Here is a 13,831-nt window from a genome sequence, read left to right on the forward strand (position 1 = left end):
TAAGTATATGCCAATTGAAGGCAAATTGAAATTTTATATATACCTTTATGGTTGCAAGATCTTTCCTTTTTCCTTTCTTGATATATATATATATCTTGATATATATATATATATATCTTGATATATATATATAATTTTATTTTATTCATCCACAAAGAATAAATCTATAATCAAGAAGTAATTATAAACCTTAGTCTTCTCCCCCTTCTGAAACTCATTATTATTCAGAAAACATATGTTGCTAGATTCTTTGTCTATCCTCCTTCAAAATGGACAAGTTTTAATGATATGCCCTAACAGAACAAAACAGAAGTGATTAGAAATTATAGTGCAGCTTTCAATGGACTTGTTCTTGAGACCATATAAAATGTCTAGCTCTCCTTTATTGCCTACGCTGAAGACAAGTGGAGATGATCTCAGTTAAGTCTTCTAATCATAGATTTAAGTCATATGAAATGCCTTTAAGGTATTAAACTATATATTAAGTAACAGATAAACAAGATTAAGATTATTTTTAGAATAACAAGATATGAATAAATGCAGAATTTCTCAGATTTGTATATGTCATTGGCTGACAAAAACATACAGGAATTAGTTAATATGTCAGGGCTCAGACACACAAATGTGTTTTCTTCCATGAAACTTTTAAACTAAAAGTTTTTGAAAAGCAAAGGAGAGAAGAAACCCTGCTGAGATAGCACATAGATTTCAGGTGAAATGCATCAATTATCTAGAAACAGATCTAATTGTAGATCTTGGATATTCTTAAACTAGTGTTCATTGGGATTATATAGAATAGATATCAGTATTTTAAAAACTGGATTATTTTTCTCTCTGTGAGTATAATTCCAGGGAAAAGAAGCCCTTTTCAGAATAAAGAATTTAAAGACTCACAGTTATCAACAGATTCTGCTGGTTTTGTCCTTCTCTGTCTTATCTCAATTCCATTCTTTAGTATAATTACCTTCTTTACATACTAGCAGAGCTCCAATGAGGCCTGCATTCAAATCTTTCACCAGATCCACATGAGATAGATATGAGTACGTGAGACATGGAGGGTCAGAGGCCATTGGACCATTCTCTTTCAAGACTTGCCAAACATATGTATGACTTTCACCAGGGAAAACTTTATCATCTTCCTTCTCCATTTGGCTTGTCTGATCTTCATATTCAGCTCCTAAAAGAAGAAGGTATAAAATTGCGTTTTTATTTGTGTGTGTGTCTACTACCTGTAAATTTTGTTTTTATTTCTGCTGATGAAGGGATGAGATCAGACCCATACTAAAGCTGTGCAAATACATGGCTTATGTAGGAGGAGCTAAGGGGGAGGAGTAAAGGAGAAGACGAGGAGGAGTAAAGGAGAGGAAAAGGAGAAGGAAGAGGAGGAGCTAAGGGAGAGACAGAGAACAAGAGAGGGGAGATGGAGGCTGATGTTCGCTTGTCTGTAGCAGTCAAAGGTAGTTGGTATATCTAGGTTGGGTATTGGGTTACACCTCTGATTGTAAGGGTATCTTGTTATTGATCATTACTAAATATATAAGCCTTTGGATAATCTAAGCATTAGAGTCCCATTTGTACTGAGCCTGCGTGGTTGGCAGGATGGTCTGGGCACTGCCCAGCCTTGCAAAGACAGCGTGGAAGATTGGCAGAGCCATCTCCCATGTTGGTGTCTCTAGCTGGCTGTTTCTAGCTGCAGCGCACATGTGGCCTCTGGCCACATAACATATCAGCTAAGCTCAGCAGAGCTGCTGCAGCTTAGACAGTTGGACTGACTGGTGGCCCTTTTTTCCCTTTTTAAAATTTATTTAATATTTTATTTACATTTCAGATGCCATCCCGTTTCCACATTTCCCCTCCCTAGAAAACCCCTGTCCCATGCTCCCCTTTCCTTTTTGCTTTTATATAATTTTTTAAAAATGTTAATCAAAGGATTTATAAGTTTGGTAATGCTCAATCAGAAGCGTAACCCAATACCCAACCTAGATATAAAAACTATCTTTGACTGGTGGAGACCTGTGAACATCTGCCTCCATGCCCCCTCTCTCTTTCTCTCTCTCATCACCTAGCTTCTCCTCTCCTTCATCTTCTCTCCTTACTCCATCTCTTCCTCTCAATACTCCTTCCCACTTAGCTCCTCCTAATATCACTCTTCCTGTTAAAGTAAAACTTTTCTCTCAAAATACAGTTAGAGCATACTTATTCCTAATTGTATCAGTGAGGTACAAGATAGTCCTAATACCCAGTCCATCATTTTGTTGACTAACCAGAATGGTGGCCCTTTTTTAAAAGTAATTACTACAACAGGCTTAGGCAGAGCTCAGAACATTTCTTTTCCTGTTCTAACTATCCTTAGACTTAGGCCTAAAAGCTTCTAGCCTCTGTACAATCTAAACTTCCAAACTGACTGATTCAATCACCAGAGCCTGCTGGGAGCACAGACCCAGCGCTGGACCCGATCCTTCACAGCACACACCCCAGTTGCATCTTGATCCCCCAGGTACTCAAACACTTCCAGCTTCACAGGTGAGATCTTAAACCCCTTCTAGAGACCCATTGTACTGGGACCCCTGAGACCCTGGGAAGCAGATTCCCACCCAGCCAGAAACCTGGACACCTTATGACTCTCAGCTGTGCAGAGACCTGATCCCACACAACATATATACCAGTGACAGCTCAATTCCCCAGGATCACAGGATCACAAGAAAGACAGGTTCCAATCAGAGACAGGGAGGCCAGGTAACACCAGAGATATCCAGATGGCAAGAGGCAAGCGCAAGAACATAAACAACAGAAACCAATTTGACTTGGCAGCATCAGAACCCAGTTCTCCCACCACAGCAAGTCCTGGATACCCAATAACATCCTCAGGTATTAACCCTATTCAAAAGTGGAGTACTGAGCTAAATAGAGAATTCTCAACTAAGGAATCTCAAATGGCTGAGAAACACTTAAAGAAATGTTCAACATCCTTAGTCATCAGAGAAATGCAAATCAAAACAACCCTGAGATACCACCTCACACCAGTCACAATGGCTAAGATCAAAAATTCAGGTGATAGTAGATGCTGGCGAGGATGTGGAGAAAGAGGGACACTTCCATTGCTGGTGGGATTGCAAGCTGGTGCAACCACTCTGGAAATCAGTCTGGTGGTTCCTCAGAAAATTGGACATAGTATTACCTGCGGACCCAGTAACACCACTCCTGGACATATACCCAAAAATGTTCCAACATATAACAAGGACATATGTTCCACTATGTTCATAGCAGCCTTATTTATAATAGCCAGAAATCGGAAAGAACCCCGATGTCCTTTAACAGAGGAATGGATACAGAAAGTGTGGTACATTTACATAGTGGAGTACTACACAGTGATTAAAAACAATGACTTCATGAAATTCACAGGCAAATGGATGAAACTAGAAAATGTCATCCTGAGTGAGGTAAGCCAGACACAAAAGAACTCACATGGAATGTACTCACTAATAAGTGAATACTAACCCAAAAGAACACAATACATATGATATAACCTACAGACCATATGGAGTGTAGAAGGAAAATCAGGGGGTGGATGCTTCAGTCCTGCACTGAGGGAGAGGGACAGGATGATTGTGGGAGATGGAGGGAGGGGGGATAAGGAAGGGAGAAAGGAGGAGGAAGAGGTGGAAGAGGAAATAAGGGTGGCAGTATAAGAATCTGGAGGACAATTGAGAGAGGTACAGAGGGTCAGGAAATCAAATAAAAATAGGTAGGGGGGATGAGGAACTGGGGATTGCCATTGGAGGGTTCCAGATATCACAGAAACGTGAGGAGCCCAGGACCCAATGGGATTGACTTTAGCTGTAATGCACAGAGAAGGGGAACTAGAACCCGTGGAGACCACCTCCAGTAGATAAGCATGGCCCCTGGCTAAGGGATGGAGCCACCTACCAATCTCAAAGTTCTTTTAACTCAGAAATGTTTCTGTCCAAAGGAAGAACAGGGACAAAAATGGAACACAGAATGAAGGAAGGACAAACTGGGGAAGGTCCCCACCTGAGAACACATTCATGTCTGCAGATACCAAACCCAACAATGTTGCCATGGTCAAGAGGCGCTTGCAGACAGGAACCAAGTGTGGCAGTTCCTGGGGAGGTCTTGCCAGCAATTGACCAATGCAGAGTGGGTTGCTTGGAGCCAACGATCAGACTGAACTCAGGGAACCTGGTGGGGGAGCTGGCAGAAGGACTGGGGGAGTGAAAGGGGATTGCAACCCCACTGAAAGAACAACATAGGCTGTCCTGACCACCAAGTTCTCCCAGAGACTAGACCACCAACCAAGGAGTGTACCTTGAGGGATCCATGGCTCCAGATACATGTGTAGCAGAGCATGGCCTTGCCCAACAGCAACAAGAGGGGAGGTCCTTGGTCCCAGTGAGGTTTGATGCCCCAGAGTAGGGGGATGCTGGAACGTTGAGGTGGGAGAGTGTGGGTTGGTGGGGGAGCACTCTCATACAAGAAAGAGGGAGGAGGGAGGGCAGATATGGGATGGGGAGGTAGCAGAGGAGTAACCAGAAAGTGGGACATCATAGGATGGGGGTTGGTAGAGGGGGTAACTAGGAAGTGGGGTATCATTTGAGATGTGAATGAATGGAATGATTAATAAAATTTTTAAAAGAAAATACAATTAAACAGGTAAAAGAAATGAATAAAACTGTATAAGACCTGAAAATGAAAATAAAAGCAATAAAAAGCCCCACACAATCTGAGGGAATCCTAGAGATGTAAAATCTATGAAAAGGAACAGGAACAACAGATGCAAGCATCATCAAGAGAATACAAGAGATGGAAGACAAAAATCTCAGAAGTAGAGGACAAGACAGAAGAAACTGATACATCAGTTAATGAACATGTTAAATCTAAAAAAAATCATGATAAAAATACCTAAGAAATGTGGGATACCATGAAATAACCTATTATTAAGAATAATAGGAATAAAAAAGAGAAGAGTCCCAGCTCCAATGAACAGAAATTACTCTCAACAAAAATCATAGAAGAAAACTTTCCTAAAGAAAGAGATGTCTATAAATATACAAGAAGCATAAAGAACACCAATTACATTAGACCAGAAAAGAAAATCCTCCTGCCACATAATAATCAAAACAATAAATCTACAGGACAAAGAAAGAATATTAAATATTAAAAGCTGCAAGGGAACACATAAAGCAACACATAAAGGAAAACTTATCAGAATTATACCTGACTACTCAACAGAAATTCTAAACCATAAAAAGACAGATGTCTTACAGCCTCTAAGAGATCAAAGATGCCAACCCTGACTAGTATAACCAGAAAAACTCTCAATCACCATAGATGGAGAAAAAAAATATTCAAAGACAAAAACAAAATTTATAAAATACCAATCCACAAATCCAGTCCAACAGAAAATACTTGAAGGAAAACTCCAACCCAAGGAGGATAACTGCACACACACAAAAAAATGGGAAATAAATAATCCCAAACCAGTGAAAACAAAATACAGGAAGCATACACAGACATACACACAAACAGCGAGACACACACACACACACACACACACACACACACACACATATATATATACACAGACATACATAAACACCACAAACATCAAAATAACAGGGTTTAACACTGATTTCTCAACATCAATGAACTCAATTCCCCAATGAAAAGGCACAGGGTAACAGAATGGATATAAAAAAAGGGTCCATCAGTCGGCTGCATACAAGAAACACACCTCAGCAACAACAACAACAACAAAAAGACATTACTTCAGAGTAAAGGGTTGGAAAAGATTTTCCAAGCAAACAGACATAAGAATCAGGATGGAGTAGCCATTCTAATATCTAACAAAAAATGAACTTTTGTAGGAGGAGCTAGGGTGGGAGGAGTAAGGAGAGGAAGAGGAAAATGAAGGGGAGGAGCTAGAAAGAGAGGGAACAAGGAGGCGGATGTTCATGTGTCTCCCGCAGTCAAAGGTAGTTGGTATAACTAGGTTGGGTATTGGGTTACACCAATGATTGAGTGGGCATCTTATTATTGATCATCACCAAATACATAAGCCTTTGGATAATCTAAGCATTAGAGTCTCATTTGTACTGAGCCCGCATGGATGGCGGTATGGTCTGGGCAATGCCATGCCTTTCGCAGACAGCTTGGAAGATTGGCAGAGCCACCTCCCATGGTGGCATCTCGTGGGTGGCAGGGCTGGTATTTCTGGCTGGCTGTTTCTAGCTATAGTGTGCATGTGTCCTCTGGCCACAGAACATGGTGGCTGAGCTAGGCAGAGCTGCTGCAGCTTAGATAGTTGGCTTGGCCAGAGGCTGTTATTTAAATAATTACTTCAACAGACTTTCAACCAAAATTGATCAAAAGCAATGGGGAAGGACACTTCATACTTATTGCCTTAATTAGGTATCCATTATTGTGAGAAGACACCATGACCATGACAATTCTTACAAAAGACAACATTTACTTGGTGCTAGATTACAGGTTCAGAGGTTCAGTTCATTATCATCATAGCTGGAATTATGGCAGCATCCAGGCAGGCATGGTACTGGAGAAGTAGCTGAGAGTTCTATACCTTGTTCTGAGGGCAAACAGGAGAAAACTACTGTCTTCCATGCACCTAGGAGGAGGGTCTCAAAGTCCACCCCCACAGTGATATACTTCTTCCAACACCTACTTCCAACAAGGGCACACCTCCCAATAGTACCACTCCTTGACTCAAGCATATTCAAACCACCACATTCTACTCCTTGGCCCTCATCTGCTTGATCAAACATATGAGTCTAGAAGGTCGATACCTAGCCATAGCATAATGCAAAATACATTCAGTATTACTTCAAAAGTTCCCATAGTCTACCACAATCTCAACAATATTTAAAAGTTCAAAAGTCTTTTCTGGCAGAGCAGTGGTTCCTTCTGGTCTGGGCCTGAGCACTGAGCAGATCCCTAGAGGCAGCTCTGGCCCTAATCTCACAAAATCCAAAGGAAGCTGACCTCCCAGGAGATTTAACCTGGGCAGTATCTTAGGTAAAGAGAGCAACAACCACACCAAACAGGGAGTAACTGGGACCCACTAGGACCCAGGAATGTACTCCTGGCCCAGAGCACTGGTTCCTTCCAGTCTGGACCTGGGCACAGAGCAGATCCTAGGTGGCAGCTCTGCCCCTAATCTCACAAAACCCAGAGGAAGCGGTCTCCCAGAAGCTCTAACCCAGGCAGTATTTTAGATAAGCAGACACCAACGCTCGCCTCAAACAAAAAATAACCGGAACCCACTAGGGCCCAGGAAGTCACTCCTGGCCTGGAGCACTGGTTCCATCCTGTCTGCTCTCGAGCCTGAGCAGATCTTGGGCCCCAGCTCTAACCCCAGTAGTAACACCCACCCCACACAGTTCTGATATAACCAAGATAACAGGAAAGACAAGCTTCAGTCAGAGACAGGGCAGGTAGCACTAAGGCAATCCAGATGGCAAAAGGCAAGCACAAGAACATAAGTATCAGCAACACAGGGTACTTGGCATCATTAGAACCTAGTTCTCCCACACAAGAAAGTCCTGAATTTCCCATATCACTAGGAAAGCAAGATATAGATTTAGAATCCCTTCTAATGATGATGTTAGAGGCCTTTAAAAAGGACATAAATAATACTCTCAAAGAATTTGACGAGAACACAGGTAAACAGGTAGAAGCCCTTAAAGAGGAAACACAAAATCCCTTAAAGAATTACAAGAGAATACAACCAAACAGGTGAAGGAATTGAACAAAACCATTCAGGACATAACAATGGAAGTAGAAACAATAGACATCACAAAGGGAGACAACCCTGGAGATAGAAAACCTAGGAAAGAGATCAGGAGTCATAGTTGCAAGCATCACCAACAGAATACAAGAGATAGAAGAGAGAATCTCAGGTGCAGAAGATACCATAGAAAATATTGACACAACTGTCAAAGAAAATGCAAAATGCAAAAAAGCTCCTAACCCAAAACATTCAGGAAATCCAGGACACAATGACAAGACCAAACCTAAGGATAATAGGCATAGACGAGATTGAAGATTCCCAACTTGAAGGGCAGGTAAATATCTTCAACGAAATTATAGAAGAAAACTTCCCTAACCTAAAGAACCAGATGTACACAAACATTCAAGAAGTCTATAGAATGCCAAATAGACTAGACCAGAAAAGAAATACCTCCCATTACATAATAATCAGAACACCAAATGCACAAAACAAAGAAAGAATATTAAATGCAGCAAGGGGAAAAGGCCAAGTAACATATAAAGGCAGACCTATCAGAATTACACCAGACTTCTCACCAGATACTATAAAAGCTAAAAGATGATGAACAGATGTCATACAGACGCTAAGAGAACACAAATGCGAGCTCAGGCTATTATACCCAGCAAAAATGCTCAATTACTATAGATGGAAAAACCAAGATATTCCACGACAAAACCAAATTTACACAATATCTTTCCACAAACCCAGCACCACAAAGGATAATAGGGAGAAAGCTCCAATACAAGGTGGGAAATTATACCCTAGAAAGAGCAAGAAAGTAATCCTCTAACAACAAATCCAAAAGAAGATAGCCATACAAAGATAATGCCACCTCTAATAACAAAAATAACAGGAAGCAACAATCACTGTTCCTTAATATCTCTTAACATAAATGGACTCAGTTCCCCAATTAAAAGACATAGGCTAATGGACTGGATATGTAAACAGGACCCAGCATTTTGCTGCATACAGAAAACCCACCTCAGTGATAAAGACAGACACTATCTTAGAGTAAAAGGCTGGAGAAAATTCTTCAAGCAAATGGTCCTAAGAAACAAGCTAGAGTAGCCACTCTAAAATCTCCAGCCTGAGAACACAAAGGGAGAGACACATGGCACTACCTGTATAGGTAGTTGAGGGTGGCCTTGCCTGGCATCAGTGGAAGTAGACAACCTTGATGTCTGGAAGTTTGGATTCCCTAGTGTTAGGCAATTTCGAGAGCAGGGAGGCAGGAATGGGAGGATGGTGGGAGCACACCCTCATAGAAATAGGAAGAGGGCAGATGGGGTAGGGATTTGGGGGGGGGGTTAATGGGAGAGGAGATAACATTGAAAAGTAAATAAATAAAATATCCAAGTAAAAAAACAGATACTGGGTCTGACAATTGTAGTTAAGCAGTCGAGACTTTTTGTCAACAATTTATTATGGGGATTTTGTATAATTCCCAATCATAATGTATTGTGGAAGAGGCCCATGGAACTTTAAAAAGATTGTTGAGACATACTGTTGCTGAGACAAAGAATGACGCTGACCTGTGAGCTTGCTGAGTGCCCTGACAAGGGTGACTTGGGAGCTGTATTGGACGTATGTTCCTGACCCACCTTTGCTTGACTATATCCCAGATGGGACAAGCTGCCTTACCTCAAGTTTTTAGACCTTGTGGGATACAGAATCAAAAACAGAAACTATGTCTCTTGTATTCTTCTTAAAGGTGCCCAGCTATTAGGACTCAATCATGTACTGGTCTAGAAATCAATCCAATATGGGAAACAACAGTCTACTTTTGGAAGATTGGATCTGGACTTTGTCAGGAACATACTTGGAAGCTAGCTGTAGCTCACTATGATGTTAGGATAGCAAGAGATAATGTTGGGACAGGATCTGGATTTCAAACAAGAATTAGTGCATGTTTTAAAGCTCTTTAAATTGTCAAGCTAAAATTGGTTTTGTCTCTTCTACAGCATTTATTGCAAGTTGTACCAACTGTATAATTTCCAATTATGTTAGTCTGTTGAAACCTGGCATGCCTCTTATGGGGGTCTATCAACCAGCTTTTGTCTCACTCCCGAGTATTAGAAAACTTTGATTCTCTGATAAGAGCTTGAAAGTGCTGGAAGAATTGAATTAGGCTTTAAGTGGAAGCAAGAGGATAGTGGATTTGATTATTGCTGGTATAACAGGTTTAATCCCATTAATTGCTAGCACCAATGCTTCTGCAATAGCATTGACACAAGGAGTTAAGACAACTATTTTTGTTAACCATCTAACAAAAAATGTTTCTAATGTATTGAGTATACAAAAGAATTTGTATAGGTATCTGGGACAATGAATGATGGTCTATAACCCATTCAAATTATCTGAAGGAGGTTCAGGGTTCAACAGTTAGGAGCCATCCCTAGTGTCATGACAATTATTATTGGAGTAGTGTTACTTTTGAAATTCACAATTGTCATTATAGTTAGAAAAACGTTTAAAGACACCTGTAGGATATTTGACATAATCCTAACACCTCTCTGGGTGTGTTAATTTTGCATAATGAGATTATGAATTTAAAGAATGCTGCTCTGTTGACCTTTGATGCTGCAGATAATCCCAATAAAATTATCCATGGCCTGAGCTCAGTATTTCCATTTTGGACAAACCTCAGGAATGGCATATATAGCTTGATCAGGCTAGCCCTTCTTGTCCTGGGAATACTTTTATTCCTGCCCATCGTGTTAAAGCTTATCTTTAACAACATCAACATGTTGGCAGCCAAAGTACATGGCATGAACCTGAAAATGGACCCCCAGACAGAGTTATTAAATTAACAGGCTGGCAAGCCAAGGACGGGTAAGATTCTGCAGAAAGCCTTACCAACCTATGACAGAAATGCATTGCCTTTGATAATGCATATTCCATGATGGGTAAGGAATGCATTCTTGACAGAACAACCTAAGACAGGCCCCATTTTGTTAATGAAATAAAAAGGGGAAGAGGTGGAGAGCCTTTGGGGCTGCTTGGCAAGAAGCTGACATGGGCAAAGGACAAGGGAAGGAGCTGCTTGACAGGAATATGACATTGGCCAAGGACAAGGAAGTAGGCTTCAAGCAGGCATCTGACATTAGAGTAGAACAAAGAAGTAATTTCAGGTAGAGTCTAAATTGTAGGCTACAACATAGAGGTAATCTCAGACAGGAATCTAAATTTTAGACCAGAACAAAGATGTAGGCTTCATACATGAAAATGATCTTGGGCTAGTACAGGGAAGTAGGCTCAGATACTTTGGTCATCCTGATAAGCCTTTAGAAACTGTGATCATGGGAGTGTTCACGTAACTAGGTTTAATGCCCTGCTTTTTCTTTGACTCTGTGTTTACTGTATTGCTTGTTCCTTGAGTATTTGCATCTATTGTATTGCTAGACCCTCAACCTAGAACTGACTTCATTACATGCATGTAATCAAAATGGTATAAAAGCATAAAGGAAGAGGGGGTATAGGATCGGGGGTTCTAGGGAGGTGAAATAGGGAAAGGGGATGACATCTGTATTGTAAATAAATAAAATATCCAATAAAAAATAAAGAAAAATAAGTCTATTTTGCAATTCATGAAATTTCTTAAGTGTAATCTCCAAAAAGATTGAAATCAAAAAGCAGATAACATACCTACAACATTACAGGATGTATACTAGCATTCCAAAATGTCATGGTGAGGAAATACTGTAAGAAAGCAAGACAAAAGCACAGTGGGAAAACTCCAAACTCAGAATGCCCATGTCTAATGTCAAAGTATCATTCAGATCTCTAACTCCTTCATCTTAGTTGACTTTAATAAGTTTTTTTCTTTTGGGCTGGTTCCACTCCCTACGAGCAGCTTTCCTTAGCAGGTGTACCACAGCTCTGACATCTCTAACATCTTGGGGTATCCAAGGTAACTTCAACTTTACAGCTTCTTGTCTCAGTGTCTGAGATCCACACATGATCTTCTGGGCTCCTTCAAATGGCTTTGGTCACTTCTCCAGCTCTTATCTCTGTAACACCCTAGGTTAAGGTTGACTCCACTCCACTGCTGCTGCTGTTTTTGGTGGTCATCCCATGGTACTGACATCTCTAATACACTGGGGTTTTCTGTTGCAATGAGGCTTCACCAATAGCCTCCCATAGGCTCTCTTTATGACGCCTCAAATTCTTTGCATGATCCCTTTATTCCTGGGCCATCAACTGCAACAAAGACTGCATCTTCACCAATGGCCTTCCCTGGCTTCTCACAATGCTAAGCCTCAGCTGCTCTCCACAGCCCCTTTATAACTTCAAAACCAGTACCACCTGAATGATTTTACACATTCCCAAGTCAAGCTACAGCAGGAGGTACATACAACTTTGGCTACCTCTGGAACACAGCTTCTTTGTACTCTCAGAAAACACTTCCCAGATTTCACCTCAGTGATGCTGGTCTCTTCTTAATCACTGCTAATATCTAAGCTCCAGATAACCAGCATCAATTGTCCTAGTAGTCCCTTCTATTCTGGACTTTAAAGCTAGAGCCACATGGCCAAAGCTGCCGAGTTCTGCTACTTGCTGGAACTGGAACATGCCCCCATTATTGTATTACATTATCACCAGCTTTCTGTTTTCCAACTCCTTCATTGTCTAAGCTTGGCTGTCCTGGAACTTACTCAGTGAACTGACCTTGAACTCAGAGATTTGCCTGGCTGTGTCTCCTGAATGCTGGGATTGAAGGTGTGTACCACCATGCCTGGACTTCAGCTTTTCTTCACCTAGAACTTGCTCTGTTCCAGGCTGGCATTGAACTCAGAGATCTACTTGCTTTTGTCTCTAGGTATTAAAGGTATGTACCACCATGCCCGGGCCAAACCTTTTCATGGCCAGTATTCCTCAAGACCTGGATCAAATCCATTTTTGGCTTGTAATTCATTCCAAATGAAAACAATAACCAAGTCCCTTGATCAACTGCAACAGCATAAACAATAAGCCAGGTGAGTGGGATCTTGCCTTGAAGTCACCACTCTCTTTGTTTAACACCTTGAACATAGGATTCAGCTCCATTCAACTTCCTGGTTGGCTTTTATTCTTTTGTTTTGTTTGTTTTACTTTTAGACAGGGTTTCTCTGTGTAGCCCAGGCTGTCCTGGAACTCACTCTGTAGACCAGGCTGGCCTCGAACTCAGAAATCCACCTGCCTCTGCCTCCCAAATGCTGGGATTAAAGGCGCGCGCCACCACTGCCCGGCTCCCTTTTATTCTTTTAACTATACATTTTGTACTTTTTCTTTTTAAGCTTCCTATGCTTAATCAAAACTCTCTTCATAAAAATGAACCACAGGATAAAGTCTACACTAGGCTTTTAAAAAATTGCCTTTATCAATAGAATTAATCTGAATATTTTCACTTTGGCTTCAGTCAGACTTCTGACAAGGGCAAAACGCAGTCACATTATTCACTAAAATATCACAAGAACAATCTCTAGGCCACATATTAAAATTCTTCTCCTTTGAAAACTCTTGAGCCAGGCTCCCACAATTCAGAAAAATCCATCAAAAATGACACCCCAATCCTGAATATCTATGACTCAAATGCAAGGGAACCCGCATTTGTAAAAGAAACATTACTAAAGCTTAAATCACACATAGAACCCCACACATTATTAATGGTAGACCTCAGCACCCCACTCACACAAATGGACAGGTAATCCAGACAGAAAGTAAATAGAATTAATGAAACTAACAGTTATAACTCAAAAGGACCTAACAGATATCTATAGAACATTTCACCCAAACACAAAAGAACACACCACCTTCTCAGCACTTCACAGAACCTTCTTCAAAATTGGCCATATAGTTGGTCACAAAGCATGCCTCAACAGATATTAAAAAAATAAAATAACTCCTTGTATCATATCAGATTACTAGGATTAAAGCTGTAATTCAACAAGAACAGAAACAGAAAGCCTACAAACTCAGGGAAACTGAACAATTCTCTACTCTAATGATCACTGGGTAAAGGAAGAAATAAAGAAAGAAATTAAAGCC

General features: G+C 40.8%; 1 protein-coding gene across 10 annotated transcripts in view; it reads right to left on the reverse strand.

Annotated features, from left to right (window-relative positions):
• F8 (coagulation factor VIII) overlaps positions 1 to 13,831 on the reverse strand; it is a 181,843-nt gene that overhangs the window by 130,487 nt on the left and 37,525 nt on the right. For all 10 annotated transcript variants that reach the window (XR_013105888.1, XM_076918475.1, XM_076918473.1 and 7 more), the window contains one exon: positions 965 to 1,177. Coding sequence is in view for 9 of the 10 variants with exons in the window: in XM_076918475.1 (XP_076774590.1) it covers positions 965 to 1,177 (213 nt within the window). In the remaining variant the exon portion in view is untranslated. The remainder of the gene's footprint in view (positions 1 to 964; positions 1,178 to 13,831) is intronic.

The sequence above is a fragment of the Arvicanthis niloticus genome, chromosome X, assembly GCF_011762505.2.
Source record: "Arvicanthis niloticus isolate mArvNil1 chromosome X, mArvNil1.pat.X, whole genome shotgun sequence".
In the NCBI taxonomy this organism is placed as follows: domain Eukaryota; kingdom Metazoa; phylum Chordata; class Mammalia; order Rodentia; family Muridae; genus Arvicanthis; species Arvicanthis niloticus.